The sequence below is a fragment of the Triturus cristatus genome, chromosome 9 (assembly GCF_964204655.1).
Source record: "Triturus cristatus chromosome 9, aTriCri1.1, whole genome shotgun sequence".
Taxonomy (NCBI): Eukaryota; Metazoa; Chordata; class Amphibia; order Caudata; family Salamandridae; genus Triturus; species Triturus cristatus.
The window spans coordinates 757,939,416-757,961,550 of NC_140592.1; the positions used below are offsets into that span (position 1 = coordinate 757,939,416).

General features: G+C 46.4%; 1 protein-coding gene across 1 annotated transcript in view; it reads right to left on the bottom strand.

Moving 5' to 3' along the window:
- EML3 (EMAP like 3) overlaps nucleotides 1–22,135 on the bottom strand; it is a 349,814-nt gene that overhangs the window by 211,708 nt on the left and 115,971 nt on the right. The window contains exon 4 of the mRNA XM_085626072.1: nucleotides 21,171–21,821. Within this exon, the coding sequence (XP_085482198.1) occupies nucleotides 21,171–21,821 (651 nt within the window). The remainder of the gene's footprint in view (nucleotides 1–21,170; nucleotides 21,822–22,135) is intronic.

Sequence of the window (22,135 nt, forward strand, 5' to 3'; positions counted from 1 at the left end):
CCAACACTCTTCGTGCCCCTCACAGCCTACCGATTGGCATTGTCGGCCATTTCATTTCTGCCCTCTGTTGGCATACGCCGGGATCGGCGTATATGCAGAGGACGGTTAGGACCATCCGTGCTGTGGGCTGGTAACGTACTTAGCCTGGAGGATTCCAGTGACTATAACTTTTGTTTGTTCTTTGTATGTTATTTGCCTTCATTAAAAGAACTAACCCTTCACAAGTGGTTGCGTCCTCATTGTCGTGTCTGTTAAACGATCCTGAGACGTTCAGGGCGTTACAAAATATCCGACCTTATTAACACTAACTGTCTCCCGGTCGATAACAGACATGGCAACACTTGATGATGTGCTGGCTGCTTTAGCGGCCATGCAAGTTGAAGTGGCTGCCTCTAGGCAAGAAACAGCCGATGTAAAAGCCAGACTGGATGCTATCCAATTGGACCCGCTCACGCCCAGCACCTCCCTCACGAACCAGACCCCTGCGGTAGTAGTGGAAATGCCGGTAGCCATCCCCTTGGCAACACCAGAGAGGTACAGTGGGGATCCTAACACAGTGCAGGTATTCCTCACACAAGTGGCGCTACATTTATCGTGCAAACCAAAGGCGTTCCCCACGAGTCAGGCTCGTGTGGCTTTCCTTATATCCTATTTGGCTGGAAACGCGGCACAATGGGCCGTACCTCTGGTGAGCAGGGATGACCCCCTCTTATGTGATTGGGGTGCTTTTCGCGAGGAATTCCTGAAGGTATTCGACAGAAGGGCTGACTCGTACACGGCGGACCGTGAAATGCTTGAGTTGAGACAGGGATCCAACGACCTGGTGCAGTATCTCAACGCGTTCCGAAGGCTGGTTGCGGAAACCAAGTGGCCTGTTGCTAAACAGACGGCGCTCTTCCATCAAGGGCTGTGCGATGAGCTCAAGGACGCCGTGGCTCATATTGACCCTCAACCCAAGACATGTGAGGGCCTTATCAACCTGGTATTATGGCTGGAACATAGGCTAAGTGAAAGAAAGGGGGATCATGGGAGAAAAGGAAAATCCCTTCCATCCTATGTGACGGTGGGAAGTCCTGAAACTTCCACCGCATCCAAGGGAGAACCCATGGACATCGGCGCAATACGAGCGAGCCTCACAGCCACGGAGAAAGAGTCACGCCGTAAACAAGGATTGTGCCTATATTGTGGCAAAAAAGGCCACTACGTACGTGAATGCCCTGCCAAACCGAAGACGTCACGTTATCGGGCCAACCGGTCGGTAACAGCCGTGGTGGACATACCGGCGGAAAACTAGAGGACTCCAAGACCAGAGAAGGGGCATCTCGGAGTCACTCATCCATCCCTTCACTTTCCAACTCGGTCACTAAGGGACAACGACACCTGTTTATCACGGTGCACGTGGGAGTGCATGACCAGTGGATACCCGTTGTGGCCATGGTGGATTCAGGGGCCACTGGCATGTTTATGGACCACAACGAGGCATGCAGGCTAGGGCTAGTGCTTCTTCCCAAAGCAGTACCCGAAGACGTCTATGCGGTAGACGGAAGGCGATTGGTGACGGGGCCCATCGGACAGCACACGGGGGTCCTTCCGATGAGATATGGGAGGAACCATTTGGAACAAATCGATTTTAACATCATCCGAGCGCCCCAATATGGCGTCATATTGGGATTGCCGTGGCTACAGAAACACAACCCCTTTGTGGATTGGCCAACACATCGCATCGAAATGACGTCACCGTATTGCATCCTGCATTGTGGAATAAGAACGGAATCCCTTGACGCAGATGAGAGCGGGAGTCAGACGGTGGCTACAGCGGCAGAAAAAGATGTGGCTCTCCCCCAGGCTTATCACAGTTTTGAGGATGTATTTGATGAGGTGAAGGCGGAAGTCCTACCACCACATAGACAGTTTGACTGCCAGATCGACCTGGTGCCAGGGGCCAGCGTTCCCAGCGGCAGGCTGTATGCCCTGACGGAGCCTGAAAACGTGCATCTCCGGGGGTACCTGGATAAACTCCTCAAGCTAGGATTCATCCGCCCGTCCAAGTCTCCGGCCGCCTCGCCACTCTTCTTCATCCCGAAGGCTAATGGGGAGCTGAGAGCCTGTGTGGACTTTAGGGCATTGAATGCGATAACCATAAAAAATCGGTACCCCTTGCCTCTCATCAGTGTACTTCTGGAACAGGTCAAGAAAGCTCGTATCTACACCAAGTTGGATTTGAAAGGGGCCTACCATCTGGTGCGCATGAGGGACGGAGACGAGTGGAAGACCGCCTTTAAGACCAGGTTCGGCCTTTTTGAGTACCTCGTCATGCCGTTCGGTCTGTGCAACGCCCCGGCAGCCTTTCAGTACTTTTTGAATGAGGTATTCAGAGAGGAGTTGGATATCTACGTGGTCGTATATATCGACGACATCCTCATCTATTCGTCCAGTGTGGAGGAGCACGTACACCACGTCAAAGCTGTGCTCCAAAAGCTGAGGGAAAACATGCTGTTTTGTAAACTCAGCAAGTGTGACTTCCACGTCACATCCGTGGAATTCCTCGGAGTGATGCTGAGTCCAGAGGGACAGGAGATGGCAGAACGAAAGATCAAGGCGGTGAAAGAATGGCCGGTGCCCCAAAGCGTGAAGGACGTCCAAAGTTTCATTGGCTTCGCCAACTTTTACAGGCGGTTTATAGATGGATTTTCAGGAGTGGTGGCCCCAATCACACAGCTACTGAGGAAGTCCAAGGAGTTTGTCTGGTCCCCTGAAGCGAACAAAGCCTTTGAGGCCCTGAAAAGCGCCTTTGGTAAGGCGCCGGTGTTGGCTCACCCCGATCCGGATCTCCCCTACGTGGTGGAAGCGGACGCGTCGGATGTGGCGCTGGGGGCTATCTTGTCCCAACGCAACCACGACACAGGGGTGCTTCATCCCGTTGCGTACATGTCCCGCAAACTCAACGACGCCGAACGCAACTACCATATTGCGGAGAAGGAGCTTCTCGCAATCAAGGACGCCTTCACCGAATGGAGGCATTGGTTGATGGGGGCAAGACATGTGGTATCGGTGTACACGGACCATCGGAACCTACAGTTCATGACGGCCACTAGACACCTTTCTCCCAGGCAGCTGCGGTGGATGATCTTCTTTGCGGGGTTCAACTTCCGCATCACATTTCGGCCGGGGACGGAAAACCGGAAGGCGGACGCCCTGTCCCGTCAATCTGCAGTTAAGGAACCATTGCCTGCGACCGAGCGTTCCATCATTTCCCCGAGGATGGTATTGGGGGTTATCCAACCGGATACTTTCCTGAGGGGAATAAAGAGAGGGATCAGGTCATTCGCATGGCGGAGGTGGCTCCTCAGTCACAGAGAATGGCAGCTGAAGGACGGGATACCCCTGAAGGGCAGGTGCCTATTGATACCCACGCCTAGGCTAAGGAAACAAGCATTCATCTGGTGCCATGACTCTCCATGCGCAGGTCATTTGGGCTTTGAAAAAACGGTGGCTAGCATGGGACGGCATTTCTGGTGGCCAACCATGAGAGTGGATGTCAGGAGGTGGGGACAGGAGTGTCCTACGTGTGCTACCATGAAGGCCGACCATGGCCGAACCCAAGGGCTCTTACATCCACTTCCGACCCCGGATAGACCATGGGATAGCATATCACTGGACTTCGTGGTGGGCCTACCGGTAGACCAGGGGATGACGGCAATACTGGTGGTGGTGGATTACTTGACGAAAATGGGGCACTTCATCCCCTGCAAGAGAGTCCCTACGGCCGGGGAATTGGCGTCACTACTCCTAAAGAATGTGGTACGACTGCATGGATTACCTGGGGTGATCGTGTCGGACCGGGGGTCGCAGTTTACTGCGCAATTCTGGAAGACTTGGTGCACTGCGCTGCATGTTAAGACCGCCCTGTCCACCAGCTACCACCCTCAAACGGACGGCCAAACCGAGCGCCTGAACCAAACGCTCAAACAGTATCTGCGATGTTTTGTGGACCAGGGCAGGGAAGAATGGGTCGACTTGCTATGGGTTGCAGAGATAGCCTATAACAACGCCACTCACAGCTCCACACAGTCATCTCCGTTCTATAGCAACTATGGCCAACATCCCAGGTTCTTGCCATTTCTACATCCGTTCAGAGAGGACAGGATTCCCGCCACAGCGGACAGGGTGGCACACATAAAAGACACGTTGATGCGCTCAAGGGCTGTCCTAATAGAGGCCAAGAGAAGATACAAGGCTGCGGCAGATAGGAAGAGAAGGCCCGGTCCACTGTACCGCACTGGAGACTACGTCTGGATATCCACAAGAAACATGAGGTTTCGAAAGAACAGTGTGTTCCATCCCAAGTACATGGGCCCCTATCGAATTACCAAGTGTATGGGTCCCGTGAACGTGAAGGTGTGCTTGCCCCAGTCATTGCGGATACACCCTGTCTTTCATGTATCATTGCTCAAACCAGCACCCTCCAAGCCGTCTGGGACACCTAGGCCGGTATGCGTGGAGTCGGAGGTGGAGTATGAAGTGTCGGGCATACGGGCGTCCAAATGGCGCAGGGGGAAGCTGTGGTACCTGGTTGCGTGGAAAGGCTATGGCCCGGAGGAGCATTCATGGGAACCGGCTGAAGGGGTTCATGCTCCGCGCTTGGTCTCCTTGTTCCATCGGCGTTTTCCTGCCAGCGCTGGACCCGTGGGGAGCCGCTGAGAGGGAGGATGTACTGTCAAGAATTCCTGTCATACGAGGGGAGGAAAACGGTAACCAGCGAAAACGGACTACATCTCCCAGGACGCTTAGCGGTTGAGAGGTTATGTAAACAGGAGAGCTGTTACATAACTCAAGGGAAACACGCCCTTATGTAAACAGGAGAGCGGTTACATAACTCAAGGGAAACACGCCCTTATGTAAACAGGAGAGCTGTTACATAACTCAAGGGAAACACGCCCTTATGTAAACAGGAGAGCTGTTACATAACTCAAGGGAAACACGCCCTTATGTAAACAGGAGAGCTGTTACATAACTCAAGGAAAACACGCCCTATAAAGGGAGGAACCGGGAGGTACAAGGCTGTCGGATATTGTGTTTACACCGACGTACCTGCTTCGTGAAGAGCAGTGTTCCGGAGTGGTGCTCCAGTAAGGCAAGAACGGAGGTAGGTCGAGTCGTTACTCCCTGGGCCGTGTCTTGCCCCATCGTCACCTGTGAAGGACCCGGAAGCTCTACCGGTCAACCATTGAGCTTCGCTTTTTGACTCGGCTGAGTCCAAGCGCAGTGGCGCTTTTGCTGGTTGGAGTCGTAACTCCCAGCCCGACCAGAGACACAGGGACTGCCAGCTGTAACGCACACCAGGAGGTGTTTGCCGCGTTACAGACTCGGAAGTCCACAGGATCGATCGAGCGGCTGCTCTCGGTTCAGTCGTCTTGCTTGTGATTGGGGTATCGGTGACGCATCACCAGGAGGTGACTCCGCGTCCCGGTGCAGTCTGAGGAAGAGGTTGAGCGGCTGCTCCCTTCAGGTAGAGACCCCGGCTGGGTGTTTCCCTGACTCCTCGATTCTCCCCAACACTCTTCGTGCCCCTCACAGCCTACCGATTGGCATTGTCGGCCATTTCATTTCTGCCCTCTGTTGGCATACGCCGGGATCGGCGTATATGCAGAGGACGGTTAGGACCATCCGTGCTGTGGGCTGGTAACGTACTTAGCCTGGAGGATTCCAGTGACTATAACTTTTGTTTGTTCTTTGTATGTTATTTGCCTTCATTAAAAGAACTAACCCTTCACAAGTGGTTGCGTCCTCATTGTCGTGTCTGTTAAACGATCCTGAGACGTTCAGGGCGTTACAAAATACTAATATAGCAAGATATGGTATTTACATGGTGTGCAATTTAAGCATCGTTTTGGACTTTGGAATGGGAGATACCTTGCTCATTGTAAGCAAACTCGAAAGGTGAGTTATTTGTCTACACAATTTGCACCATGTTTGACCCAGTGAAAACTGTGCGGTCAAAATAGTTTTAGGAGTGCAAATAGCACCTATGTTAGAATTCCAATTTGGCCAGAAGGGGTATTGGCATCTGAACTGTGATTCATGTGGCATTTGGAATGGGGGCCTGAGTGGAGACAACTGAGTAAGACGTGTCTGTTAAGCTTCCCACTGATGATCCTTCGTGGTGGGACTGAGGAAGCGCTACCATCAAGCAAAGACCATCTCTTTTGCATAAGCTTCCAAAGTCACACAAGAGAAGCTCGGCTAGGCATGTCTCTATTACAAACCCCATGAAATAAAGGCTGCAGCTGCAAGATCCATACGGTCTGATGCAGTGCCGGATTAAATTATGTGGAGGCCCCTAGGCAGTCAAAATTTCACCCCCCCCCCCTCGCAAATTATCTCCTAATGCGTTTTTAATTTTACCAAGCAAAAATTTTAATAAACCAATTTTATTACACAAAACTAAGCATTAACAATTATTAATGTTCTTAAACATGTTTTGGGGGATAAACAAACACAACTTTAAATATTCAATGGGTACGTTACATTAATACAGTATTTTCTCTATCGAGTCTTTAATGTAAAGTTTTCGTTTCTTTGAGTTGATTATTTTTCTCTATCTTTAGGAAACAATTTGAAAGATCTTGATTGTAATTTATTTCAAGATCAAATCAATATTATTTTGACCCGTTGTCGTGGGGCCCCTAAAAGGATTAGGGCCCATAGGCCAGTGCCTACTTTGCCTATTTGGTAATCTGGAACTGGTTGGATGCGCAGCAAAGGTTGGCAGGTTTAGGATTTGTCAACCTTATGGAGAACGTTCCTGAAATGTGATGGGAGGTATTCAAGGGATGTCGTCCCTCCCCACATCTGGAGATTGTAGCCTGACACAACAGTATCCGGATTAGCTAGGCATAAAAACAAGGATGCCTTATTGTCCATGGTGTTCATGTTTTTTGCCTGTTTCTGGAGAAGCTGGAGACCCTTTTCCTATGTCTTGTACTACCAGAAAACACACAAATGCGAGGGTCACAGAAAGGATAAACAAGCACTTGCAATGCAATAGGTCTTGCATTTGCGAGAGTTTGAGCTATTGGCATTGTAAATGACAATACCTTTTATTTATGTGTTGTTTTTAAAACAGATAAATGAAAGGCATCGTCATTTACGATGCCAATGGCTTAAACTCTTGCAAATGTGAGACCTATTGCATTGCAAATGCCAGCACCCGTGCTATAAAAAAAAAGCGTTAAGAGAGAGCGTGTCCTGCCTGATTTGAGAAAATTGTGCTCAGAGGCTGTAATTAAAGCCTACAACACACGTAACAGGGGGTGTCGATATTGGGAGGTTACAAAATGAGACATGGTGGTACTAAGGAGGGACTACTAAGCCTACTGACCAATGAACAGCCACAGTTTACGGTGGACAATGGACAATAACACAAGCCAGTGTGGTCAGAGAATGGGTGGAGCTCCAAGTCCCTGCCTGAATACAGCATGCCTCGTAGAGCAGCGTATGCGCTGCCTAGGCCTGCCCTAAAAGCTGCTCATCTGCAGGAGTTCTTAATTTACTGGCAACCTGTTTAGTGATAATCATGGACATACTATCCTTCTGGCATTCTGTAGGCATTACATTGATTCCAACAGATGTCAAAGGGATGGAGGACAGCTGCTATATCTGATATAATCACACAGACCAACACTGCATTCTTTGGCGTAATAGGAGCTTCACAGCCTCAAGTTCCAAGGAAGACAATAGGCCTCTAAGCAAGCACATGAAATTTGAGCCCTGTAGTAAGGTCGACCAGTTTGGCATCACTCTCAGCTCAGTAAACTATTTCCAAGAAAGGCTTTTGTGCTGTTACTGTAAAGACAAGTAGAGGGGGTAGATGAAGTGATGTTAGTGTTCCAGTAAGGGGGAGTACTCTATTAAGAGCAAGTGCTTCATCATTGGGCAAAGTCCTCATCGGGCCGGCGCTGCAATGTCCGACGGGCACCCACGAGGGGGGTCTTTGCCGGAGATCTTTTTGTATATGCCGTATGAAGAAGTGGGGGTGAGAAGGTGGTGATTTTTGTAGTGTGTAAAAGAGCTTTAACAGCAGTGATTTTAAATAGGTATAGTGCCGCTCATTGTCAATTAACTCTATAGATTGAACTCACTACCCTAGTTAAAAAATGTGATGCTTATACATGATGCAATGGTCCTAATAAGACTAATCAAAGTGCAATCTAGAATATGGTTTACATGTTTCTCGCCTATGTAAGTCGAAATGGATCTAGCGGCTATTCATCAGGGCCTGGAATATCTAACTACACTACAAAATTGACTCGATTCCTTATACTTTTTGTAATGTCATGGTGATCGGTCAAAAGATCAGGTCAGAATAAATCATTAATTGTACTTTAAACTGGATAATGATCCCAATACGGGTAACTACGGGCTCCTCGAAGCTTAGAGCAGAGTGGAACGCATATTAGCATATTGCATGCAGAATAGCGTCTTCCTTGAGACCTACCCCGACCCTGGCCGCCTCAGAAGGGACTCTCATATTCAGCCCATAAATTTGTCAGTGCTTGTTCCCCAAATCAAGGATTCGGGCACTGTGCCCAAATTGAGTTGCTCCACAGGATCAAGGTTCTGGTTGTGGCTACACTTGAGGGTCAAGCAGCAACCAGTTGAGTTAAGGGCTAAGTTCCAAGACGAGTGATAAACTCGTCAGCAAAAAGCTTGATGAAGGCAGAACACATAAAGGTAAAGAAAATGCAAAGTAGCTCACCATGCCAAGGACCTGAGGACCTGTGAGAGGCTAGGCCGAAGTCTGGAAAGGAGACAGTGGATGAGCCTGGGATTAAATATGTTGCATATCTGTGGAAAATGCTGAGGCGAAACATGGTATGAAAGTGAAGAAGCCTGGGGGAAGGAGGTACTGCAGTACGCGACTATGTAGCTCCATCAATTATATTAACTTGTTTCGGTAGCATGGAAACCCATGCCATCAGTTCAGGATGTTTAGATAAAGAGGCCTTTACTGGGCTTTCTGAAGGGGGCATATGGAGATTCAGGGGGTATCTTCAGGGGTAAACAACGTTCATAACAAAACTTTTTGTACGCAGGGAATCACAACACGGTCGTTACAACGACCGCGTTGTGATTCTGCATACCATTACTCCGCAAGTCGGGACAATGACTTGCGGAGGGCGGGGGAAAGGTGTTGGATTTAAAATCCAACACCTTCCCTGCTGTCCGCACAGACTGGAGTTGGAATAGTAAATTATACTATTCCAACATCCAGTGCCCCCCCTCCGCAAGTCGTTGTTCCGACTTGCGGAGTAATGGTATGCGGAATCACAACGCGGTCGTTGTAACAACCGCGTTGTGATTCCCTGCGGACAAAAAGACTGCGGGATAAGGAGGCATATTCATCTTCAGGAGGTGGATGCCAGTGTATGCTACTATGTATCAAGACCCGAGGAGTTCCTTTAGGGAAAATCGCACTAATGTTGCTTCTATTTACTTATCAACTTATCAACAACTTATCCTGTCGCTGGAAGGTAATCAGTCTTTATCTTTGGAAGACTTCCATGCATGTATGCAGGATATTGCACAATGGTTGAAAGACAACTATTTACAATTTAACAGCGACAAGACGGAAATTTTACAGTACCGGTGGGAAAGCCCCTCTCTAACTTCCTACTGGCCTGGCCTGGTTCTGGTGCATCTGTGGCCCTATCGCCATGGATGCGCCACCTACACCTTCCGAGACGGTGCGAAAACTGGGAGTTAGCTTTGACAATAAGCCGAGTTTAGAAACTCATGTGAACAAAACAGTTGGGAGTTGCTTCTCCCTGATAAGAATTCTTCAGAAGGTTCTCCCACTGCTGCCTATACTGGCAAGAGCATTGATAGTTAGGAGTCTCACCCTGAGCTGACTGGATTACTGCAACTCTCTGCTGCTAGAGTCCCCAAGATATCTGATGGGGAGACTCCAGAGGATCCAGATAATGGCGGCTAAGCAAGCTTTAATGAAACCAAGATGTTCATCAGCCTCTCAGGCTCTTTCAGAGCTCCATTGGCTCCCAGTCCTACAGAGGATTCAATTCAAGTCTCTGTAATGTTTGTAAGGCTCTGCACAGATTTGGGCCCTTTGCAAAATACATTTGAATGGTATGCTCCCTCTCGTAATCTACGCTCTTCCTCAGCTAAATTGGTGACAGTACACAGATGTAAAAAAGTAAGATCTGGAGGAAGGGCTTTTAGTGTGGCAGCAGCATAGCTTTGGAATCAACTCCCAAATTATCTCAGACAGATAGAAAATCTGATGCAGTTCAGGAAGAAACTGAAGACTTTGCTTTTTCCTAGAGCATAACTTCAGGTTTTTTTCATCTGAAACGGAATACTATCATTCTCACTGCACTTGGGCTCAGTAGACTATATGTATCTCAGCGCCAGGATACCCATAGGGTCACAGTGCCCTTTATAAGTCTTGCTAACAATAAATATAACAGCAATTTACATGGATGCCTCAGGAGTCACTTAAGTGGGAGACCCTTTAGGGAGTGTATATTGTCGTTATGGTGGGTGTTGAAGGACCATCATTGAAAAAGCTCCCTGTCCTTTCTCGTGCATTTAGTCCATACACTTAAGTCCACACTGACGCTGAACTTTCTTTAGCCCACTGAAGTCTCAGTATGGTCTCAAATGTCTCATTTCAATTATACCATTTAAGGCAAGTTCTTTCCTTCCTCACTGAACACGGTAAGCAGCTAGTTTTGTCCACGATCACTCGATCAAGAACAGATTATGCTAGCTTGTTATATCTAGAGCTTCATAAGCACTTGGTTCATTGACTTCCATTTATCTAGAACCAAGCAGCCCATATGGCCCTGCGTATCACTCTTTTCAGCCATGCCCGCCCTCTTCGTGCTTCACTGCACAGGCTTCTTAAGGGATTGCTTTACCTTCAAAGTTTTGTGTATTATTAATTGTTCTGCAGATGGGCAGTTTCCCTACTTTTATTTGAAAGCAGTTGCATCCCTCCACTCATACTAGTCATTTTGCAGCTGGTGCTCTTATTCTCACCAAATGTCATACAATTACAGCAGTAATCTTCACACTGTCCTGTCATCAATCAATTAATTTTTACCATACACAGCCTTTTTGTCTTTTTTATACATCCACCGGTCCTCTCTGGTAGTTGTTTCAACCTCTTTATTACAGTTCACCCATGGTGGACTTATGCCTGTTTTTCTTCCTTTAAACAGTTAAGATGATACTTTTTCTGTAGTGCTGTCATTCTATATGCATCTACATTTCTTTGCAGCATCCCTCCCCAATCTTTATTATTATATCTCTCCTCCTGAATTGCTTCTTTTTTTAACAATCGTTTTATTTTGTAAAATATCGATAGCACAGTACAATAACTTGTCAGATACCCATAACAACGTACGTTGAGTACATTAATTCAACCACAGTGTATTTGTGTGTAAATTGCATTATATTACATTATCCCTCGGCATTTGAACAATCTGGATTTCCATCCGTCCCTTGATTAAGCTCCGTTGTGGGAAATAGACATATTCCACCCCTATGTGTATTCCAACCAGTCCACTTGCAATCCCATTTTTTGGGGCAACCTCTATTTTTAAATACGTCTCACTCTGCCACCATGACCCTGTCCATATCACCCACCCATCCCTTCAGTAATGGCGTCTCCCCCACCGAATTGCTTTTTTGAACGTTTTGTTCAGTGTCGCAGTCATACTGTTTGCTTTGGATGATACAGTGAACATTATTTATGCTTAATTCCTCTGTCTCCTAAAAATGTTTCCATCTCTTTGGATGTTAATAGTACCCCATTGTCGGTTAATAAGGTTTTTGGAAACCTTTCACCCGTAACAACTTCTTACGAAAGTTTATTACATTTCTTGTCTCTATGTCATTACCTAGTGTTATTTCTGGCTATCTAAAATACATGACTAGCAACATTAGTGTGTATTTGCCATGCGCAACCTCCTGAAGTTGATCACTGTGTCAAACACTATGCCCGCCCTTGGTGTGTCAGACATTTCCTGTTTATCATTGGTGTACTAGTTTTGTATGTTTTATCTCTACCACTGCATTCCATGCAATTTCTCACACACTTTTCCACTAGCTTATTCAGTCAAGGCTACCAATAATTGCCACACAGTCCCACATTGGATTTGCATATCCCCATGTGTCTTTCATGGGACAAACTGATGAATCTCTTTCAAACTGAATTAGATGGAACTAATATTGAAGCTGTATAAATAAATAAATAATTTTCTGAAAGTTTGTTTCAAATCTAGCAAAATTACTTACATTCCTCGCTACAATATTTTTTTTCAGCTCAATTTTTTCTTTTTTATTTACCTACTTCTTATAACACCTGATCCTTTAATACTTCTTCTTTCCACTCCTGTTTTTCTATTGTGCAAAGCCCATCCCTGTTTCCTCCACATCTTCATCTCCTTCTCGTTTCTCACAAACTTTTTCTCCCGGAAGTCTAGACAAACAATCTGCCATTTGGTTCGTGACATCTGGTATGTGCTCTGTCTTGTAATAATATTTTTGTCCGGGGTTCATCAATCTGCATACAGACTTACAATGCAATCAGTCTTTTTTTTTATACCTTTGTCAGTGGCTTATGATCTGTTTTGATAACAAACATAGTTCTCCACAAGAAGCTTTGACATTTTCTGACTGCCAACAAAAGACGGATATTGCCTCATGCACTCTTTCCTAAGGTCAAAGCTTTGTAGACTCGAAGCAGTTTCTAGTTTCAACTTTTATTTTCCTAAATTTCATTTCACATTCACCATTCCACTTGAAACATCATCTTTTTTTCAATAGTCCTCTCGTTTCATATGTTTTATCAGAAAAACAGGGAATGAGTTTACTAAAAACAATACTCAACAAGTCCTAAAAATGATACTAATTCCTTCTTATTTTCTTATGCTGGCATGTTTCTTACCATCTTCACTAACTCCTCCTTATGCTTTATACAATCTTGCATTAGTGCATAATTCAAATTGTTAATATGCATTTTTCTCCATTTAGAGTTAAACTGTTTTCCTGTAACCTTGTTAACATTTGCCTAACTTTGTTATTGTGTTTCACTTCATTTTTTCCATGAACTAATACGTCATTGTGATAGACCTTGACTCCGCCAATCACTTCAAAAGTACTATACATTGCCTTTTCGAATACTGATGCAGTTGAAATCAATCCAAAAGGCATCCTCAAGAATCCAAGTCCAGGATGGAGACCATATATTCATAATCCCATTCTATCCTTGCTTGTGCACCACTACAGCAAAAGACAACTACTCAGTGGATTGTACGTGTTCAATTATTCCTGTTTTTCCAGTCTACTCAACTCTGTTTTTTGATAGTTTATTATGGCTCCTGTTGCAGCTCTGTTATGGGTAACTGTTGTGCGCCTCACCTTACGTATCTTGGGTTGTGCATTCTCCTTTATTTTAATTTTATGGACATATCTTTTAGGACTTCCTAATTCCTCACTAAAGACTTTCAAGGACATCTTTGTCAATCTGTACCTCATTTTCAGTACTGGTGAAATCTTTCCTACATCACATATTTCTTTCAGTAATGTTGAAGGATCAGAATTGAGATCCTCTGCTGGACCCAATTGATGACAAAGTCTCCCTCAACTGAAACATCGCTTCTTTCAGGGGTAACCGATCTTTTGTATATTATGCATCGTTAAAATATACCAAAAACTTGTTCTCTATCGTTGTCTAATATCAGGTTTATACAGTCTAATTTGGTCCTTTATTTTTTACCTTGCATATTTCATTGGAGACGAATGTCAGTTTCACTCATGAGACGAATTACATTTTCACTTCAGACCCTTTTATTGTTGTCTCAGCTAGTGGGCCATATTCCCTTTTCCTACTATTAATATAACTATTTATTCGGGTGCCTCTTTTACTTCATTTACTTACTTATGTTTTCTTTCACTTTTGTAACACTTTGTATAATATCATTTATGTCCACAGTGTTTGCAAGATACTTTTGACGTTGGGCAACATTTCCTGTTCGTCATGTGATCAATGCACCACATCAATAATACCTTTCTTCAAATTTCTGTGTTTTTATCCTCAGTTGTTGATTGTTAGTAGGAACATCTTATTATCTGGTTTCACATATCTACTGTTGTGCTATTTCTTTTGCACAATTATTTTTTTATCTCTTCTACGTGTGTCAGACTGAGTTTCAGTTTCTAAGATGGATCATCACACACCCATAGTTCTTCTCTACTCTATTAGTTGCACCCCAAAATAAACTGATCTCTAGTTCTTTCTTCTTATGTGATCCAAATCTGCATGATGCTGCCAGCTTTCTTAAATCTATTACACCATCTACCATTGCCTACCTCTTCTTTTGCATTTTTTCATACAAAGAAAACTTTTCTAATACCATCCTTATTTTAGGAAGTATTCAAAGTCTGACTTTTTCTATACATAAATTCATATTATTCAACTCTACAGCTGCTTCATTTGACATATTTGGCAAATGATTAATAAATACTTCTTGGCCTCCAAGTCCTAATCAATGAAATAGGAATGACAGTTTTCTCTCTACAGTGGTTCGTCCCATGTGCACTGAGAAAATACTTTCTTCCACTTCTATCATTTTAATATCAGAGATATTAAGAACAAAAGAGGTGTTATTACATTGTCCATGTTACTATAATTGGAACTAAAGTAAGTACCCACTTAATGCAAGTATTTATATTAAAGTTAAAGTAAAATAACTCATTTAATATCAGGTCGTACTCACATACTTTAACATATTGACCAACATAGACAAACATAAAAGATATCCTATCCACACCAACACCCAATAAGATGTCTGAGTAATGCTTCATGTAGTGTTGCTTTCACTTATAAGCCATATTGGCAGGTCTAAATGTGTAGAAATGGTTCTGATTGCATGGATCTGTGTCTATTTGTGCAGTTCTTAAGGCATGTTATTTTATCTCTACCTAGGTTAGCAATTTATAAGGACAGGTATATATTTTGTGACTTTTGTACTTCACTATGAATCATTTTAATTCCTATATTATTTCCATCACGCCATTCACGTCATTGGAAAGAAAAATTGGGGCATGGGTAGAGCAGCAGAGTTATGGAGTATGGGCAACCCTCATGCGTTAACACGAATCTGCTGGTATCACAATAAAGACTGACGCTGCATAGGAAGACGTGAACATGAACTGTTTAATGTGGCAAATACTTCTGGTACCAAGAAGGAGCATGGCCCACTCTTCCAGTATCAGGAGGATGTGAGGTACACATTTGATTTAACTTGGCCTATAGGAGAAGGTGCAGGGAGCACTTGTTGCACATTACCAAAGAATGCAGAATTCTTTGCTTAGAAAAGTCCAATGATGTGCTGAAAACTCTCTGATGCAATTCCTGAGTCAGTAATGCCTGAACATCCTAGAAATGCTATGTTTGTATTCTTTAGTTGGAATCACAATTAATGAATCTGGTTATTTGGGGTAAGCAGGCACGGTGTCTGTGAGGGTGCTTCATACCCTGTAATAAAGGAACACATTAAATGCAGCCAGAGCGGGATTATCCTTTTTTACTTGCTCTAAGGTTGATCGTGTTGTCAAAGAACGAACCCACCATGTTACAGATATGTAGGTTATCTACTCTCACATCCGACAACTCCGGAATCTATGCACGCCATTTTACTTTCATCCCAGCCAAATAGAGCTACTCAAAATTATTACATTCCGCTAGCCAGGTACAAGCATGCCAAGTTGAATGAAGCGGATCAGTTCGGCTTAGTGTCTGGGTTGAATAAACTTACCTCAAGTGACATAAGCGCACACTCATCCCGCTCAAACGTTAAGGGCCTCATGTAGGTAAATAAATTTTACCGGTTCTTAAATACCGAGCCGTACCGAATCGGTAAATTAGAATCGGTAAGTTATATGTAGGTAAAAATTCGGTAACAGTTACCGATTCGGTAACATTCGGTAAATACGAATCGGAATTCACCGAATCGGTAAATACCGAGGTGATAATTACCGAATCGGAAAATACCGAGGTGGTATCTACCGATTCGGAAAAGACCGAGGTGGTATCCACCGAATCGGAAAATACCGAATCGGTATGTACGGATTCGGTAAATAACATCACATGACTTGACGAAACAGCTAATCCTGTGCAACGACAGCCCACCCAACCAGGAACTGCCCACACCCAGGCAGGTGTACACAATTAGCCGACGTGGCCACACCCAGGCAGGTGTACATAATTAGCCGACCCTGGAGAGGCTTGGAGTGCAGAGGAGAGGCAGGGAGCAGTTGCATGTGCGAGCGGGAAACGAACAGCATGTCCAGCCAGAGAACACAGAAAGACGGAGGGGAAAGGAGGAGGAAGCTCAAATTCAGCCCCAAGGAACTCCAGGTGCTGGTGGAGGAGGTGGTGAAGCAGCACCAGAAGCTGTTTGGGAGGCAATCCCTGCAAGTGCCTGAGGCCGAAAAGCGCAACATATGGCTGGCCATCCAGGCGCAGGTCAATGCTGTGGGAGTGACCCACAGGGACATTGAGGTCCTCAAAAAGCGCTGGTATGACCTGAGGATTGTGACCAAGAGGAAGATGGGCGACATCCAGAAGGAGGCCAGCCAGACCGGAGGTGGAACCAACAGGGCACCTGCCCTCACCGAACTGGAGGAGCTGGTGGCGGCCACAATCGAGCAAGAGAGCGTCGTGGGTCTTGGGGACGCCGACAGCTCTGCCAGAGCCGCAACACACCAAGGTAAGACGAAAGCACAGCAATGTAGCCCCCCCTACCCCTATCCCACATCCCCCATTGTGAAACGAGAATCACACTGCAGTCCACACGTGTCAGTGCAGACAGGCAATGCATTCCGGGAGATGAAGTCAGGGCAACACTAACCATGACGTAAATGTCACAGGGCAACAGGGCATGTCACGCACTCGAGGCACAAGGAGACAGAGGACAGATTGGAATGTGAAATGATTTATTGTGACGCTTGCAATGCAGCCCTTCGGGGACACTGAGCCAATGTTGTTTTTCTGTCCACAGATGTGACATCATGCAGTACAGGGCATGCTGCAGGGGAGACGGCACACCTGCCACAAAAATCACCTCTAGCCAGCACGAGTTCAGACCAGGGAGCAGGCCCACTGGCAGCCGCACCACCAACACAGCCAGCCTCGCCGCACACAGAGCCAGCATCACCTCACCGAGAGCCAGCATCACCACAACCACAGCCAGCATCGCCACTCATGTTCGAATCACCGGCCACATCTCCGCTTGCAGGTGTGAGAATGAGGAGGCGTCCAGCAGCCAGGCTACGAGCCTTCGACACCTCGTCAGACGACAGCATGGGCCCAGAAGACCGCACCGGGCCCCAGGAAGGGAGCCATCCCACTGTGCCCCACACCTCACAGGCAGCACAGACGGGAGCAAGAGGGCGCCGCAGGTCGCGTGTCCAGAGTCCACCAGCACCCACTGACGGCCATGGTGTCTTCTTGGGGCTCGAGGGCCAAATGTTGAAGCAACAGCGCCTGCAATCAAAGGCAGTTATGTCAGTCCAGAGGCACATGCGGGTGATGAAGACAAGCTTAGTCAACATGGACACAAACATTGGCGGCATGGCTGCGGGCATTCGGGACATGTCCCAGTCAATCCAGCAGTTGTGCAGCAAATTAGATGCTGACATCGAAGCACGGCGCCGGGAACGCCAGAGAAGGGACACTACCAGCAGGGCACTCAACCGTCTGGCAACTGCGACTTCCCTACTTTGCCGGCGCTCTGTGACGATGCAGGAGGGCCTAACACAGTGCTGCAGCGACCTGTCTCGGGGGATGGTGCAGGTGACAAGTGCACTAGGGGTGCTATTGACTAGTCAGGCGTCGACAACTGCTGCAGGGGATGCTGCGGAGCGCATCGACACCAGCAGCAGCATCACACCCCCCGTCCCAGAAGCACGCAGGAGCAGCAGGCGGCTTGGGGTTGGCTCTAGTGAGGATGCACAGGCCGTGCAATCCACCACTGCAGCGCGTATGCGCAAACATTGATGTGGCCCTGCTTAGCCACTTCCCATTGGGTGACGTAACCCTGGACATACTCATTGTATAGATGGCATATTGCCAGATTGGCCTGTTCATGTGTTCATGGCGTGGTGCCACATTAAACTACGTCATGACTTCTCACAACTCGCTGTGTCCCCTCACTTACTCAGAAATAGTTGCATGTGATCTCTGCCCGTCTCTCTCTCCCATCGATTGCAGTTGGCACTCTAGCTGCGCTGCCCTCTGGCTGGCCTGACTCATCCTCGTTGTCCTCAAAATATGTTAGTTCCACATCTGTACCTTTTTTCGTGGCAAGGTTGTGCAGCATTGCACAAGTGGCAATAATCTTGCAGCAGGTGATGGGTTTGTACTGGCGTGCGCCTCCGCTCTTGTGGAGGCAGCGGAACCTGCTCTTCAGTAGTCCAAACGTGCGCTCCACCACATTGCGTGTTGTTTTGTGGGCCACGTTGTATCGTCTCTCACTCTGGGTTGCTGGGTGTAGGTAGGGAGTGAGGATGAATGAACGGCATGCATATGCACTGTCGCCTGGATGAGTAAGAGGGAACCATCAGTTACATGCCTCTATGCACTCTGATTTGCAGGTTTCAAGGGGCGTCACTGTTACTTACCCAGCAGGTATCCCTCTCCGAATTCGCCGGCACTCAGTCGTGTGTAGATCCCACTATTCTAGAAGATGTAAGAGTCGTGGGTGCTCCCAGGAAACTTTGCAACAATATCTGTGATGATGTTCCCTGCATCACAGATCACCTGCACATTGATGGAGTGGGTGGACTTCCTGTTCCTGTAGATGTGCTCTGTATCAGCTGGTGGACAGATTGGGATGTGTGTACCATCAATACAGCCGATGACATGGGGGAACTGTGCCATGTGATAAAAGTCTGTTTTTGTTTTCTGCAGTGCAGCCTGTGTGTTTGGGAAGCTTATGTAGTGGTGCATTCTCTGCATCATGGCATCCAGGAACTTCCTGAAGAAACGGGACAGGCAACTCTGGGATACACCACCCACCGCAGCTATCACCACCTGATAACTGCCGGATGCCAGTAGATGTAGGCTGCAGAGCACCTGCACATGTGGTGGTATGGCGTGCGCCCTTCTTGTTGGCTGGTCCAGGAGTGGGTGCAGGTCCCTTATCAGGTCCATGATGGTTTCGGGGTGTAGCCTGTACCTCTCATGTATCTCTGCATCAGTCAGCTGTAATAGTGTGATGCGCTGTCTGTAGATTTGTTCCTCCCTTCGCCACACCCTCAGTCCTGCTGCCTGTAGACGTAGGCGCCTTGCAATGACGTACATGGCGGCCATGTTGTCCACGCTGTTGCATTTTGGGATTGCTTATGTGCATTGTTGATGGTTACCACCTGCTTTCAATCCGTGTTAATTACCGACTCTTATTTACCGATTTTCCTGGATTTCTTAATTACCGCCTGCTCCTACATGTCATTTTAAATTTTTACCACTTCATATTTACCACTTCATATTTACCGATTCGTTAATTATGTATTCGGTAAACATGAATCGGTATTTTGGAATTCGGTAACTATGAATCGGTATTTACCGCCTCATATTTACCGAAAAGTGGTTTTTGGACTCCTACATCTCACTTGTCTGAATACCGGTCGGTAACGGCATATTTACCGAAAATCGGCCGTTACCGACCGGTATTTCGCTACCTACATGAGGCCCTAAGTGTGGTAAATGCACAGGACCATGGAGGTAAGCATATTTTGCCTGCTATGGATAGTAGTATAGTTCAAGATCCTGGACAGCTAACCCCCCTGTTCATACAGAAGCGTCAATGTGTTCCATTTTACTTGCAGTTGTTTGCCCGCTCAGGCTAGCCAAATCATGAGTGCTCTAAGTGTGCGAAAGAACACTTGAGTGGGGGCAAAGAGGACATTGAAGAATAAATAGAACATTCCCGAAGTCAAAATGATGGCTATTTTAGCCACTAGCGATAACGAAAGCTTAATGTATCTCTCAATGCAGTCTACTAATATGTCTATGGCCATTTTATGGTTGCAGTGGAATACATCTTTAGGATTCCTATGCATCATTATTCCCAAGTAACACACTAGCTCCTGTGTTCACTGAAGTGGACATCCCAATTCACACTGTTGTGTGAATTCAATTAAAGGGAAAATCTGGGACTTATTCCAATTATTTTCAATCCAGACACTCCACCAAGCCTAAGAATCTCTTGGAGAGTAGGTGAAAAATGTATATCAGGGTCTCTAAAGTAAAGTAGCAAATCATAAGAAAATGCCAAAATAATTAGCTTGGTGGCATGAAATCTCAACCTCCTCTGAACATGGCGCGCGATCAGAGTACAGGCCAGTAATTCACCAGCTGTTGTATATAGTGGATGTAAAAGCAGGTAACCTTGCTGCATACGTCTTTGTTCAAGAACAGCGTCAGTACTGCAGATGTTTATTCTAATTTTGGCTGTTGCTGTCGTTTAACCCCTTCCATGCTGCGCAGATTCCGCCGCTGTGCTGACGGAATCTTGCGCGGGCGTGGTCATGACGGAACGGTTCCGTCATGAGCACAGCTCAACCGTGGCTCATGACGGAACCGTTCCGTCATGAGCACCGAAGGGGTTAAAGCAATTTTACCACTTTTAGAAATGTATCATCTACCTCAATTTTTATACGCACCACAAATTCATAATCCCACTCCACAGTCAAAAGCCGTAAACGTGTCTAAAATGACACACATTCACGTTGGGGTCCAGTTGTGTTTTGTTGCCAATGGAGGTTTCGAGACTGCGCTGTTGATATAACCAGGATAAACACATCTCGCTCTGGGACACACCAGAGCTTCTAAGATATGTAAATCTAAAACACATATACACACACATACAAACAAATCATGTTTGTGATCCATTCTCAGGTGCTGAAAGTAGTAACACTCAAAAACACACACAAATAAAGCAGATGAATGCAGCCTATTCCTCATGCTAAGTTCGACACACAATTACCACTGCTCTAACATAGGGATGAAGGTTGGAGAAACACATACAATTATACATGGTTAGATAGACAAATATGTATTGTCAGGGGTTTTAACTTACGGTTCCTTCTTGTTGGTCTTCAAAGCTTGTACGGCTGGGTCTGTGAGCACCTCGCCAGCCCTCTCAGATTCAGTGTCTGCTGCTCCAGAGGAAGGGCTCCAACGTTCTTCTGTTGAACGAGAAGACGAGTCTTCTGGGCTCAGTGCTCTGTCCCCATGCTGCTGGGAGAACACTCCATAGTTGTCATGGAGTCTTTCCTCTTCCCCACGGTGTGGGGTTCCTGGAATTTTCTCCAGAGAACTTGGGGATTCTGAGGGACTCTGGCAATATGAAGAATCCCTGCTGCCTCCACCAGGAGAGTGCACATCTTCCATCATCGAGAGGGGAGAATTGGAACATGCCTGGAAGTTGGCGTGTGGGGCAGCGGCAGGATCACCTGGGGTCCACGGCCCACCAGGGCAAGTCCCTGCCAAAACTGGAGATGCCACGTCAATATTGCCTTCATATATTGCATCTTGGAAGGCAGGATGTACATTGCTATGTTGCGCCACTGTGCATGCTGGTTGCTGAACGAGGAGCCGGGTGCGTTTCAGGTGTAGCAGGGTGGATTCCTCGGTCTGTGTCCCTTTGCTGGTCAGGGATGGTGGTGCGAAGTTTGGACCAGAGCCGACTGAGATGACTTCCAGTTCCTTCTTTTGGGCATGGTGATCTCTGCAGACATCCAATATAAAAGTGTGTTTACTATTATAATATGATATCCAGCTATAATATTCATTCTCTGGAGTCAAACACAAAACACGTACTATGGGCCTTCCTAGAACTTAAAGGGATCCCTTTCTGGTCAGAGCCACCAGTGTGCCTGACATGTTGGGGATAGCCCAGTAAATCAAGGGAAGAGAGGACCGAACCACATTTAAAAAATAATATGTTTTTTGTGTTTTTTGTGAACTCAGAAGAGAACCTGAAAAGAAATTAAAATATATTTGTAACAAAAATTAATTAAATTTAGATGTATCGTCATTCTG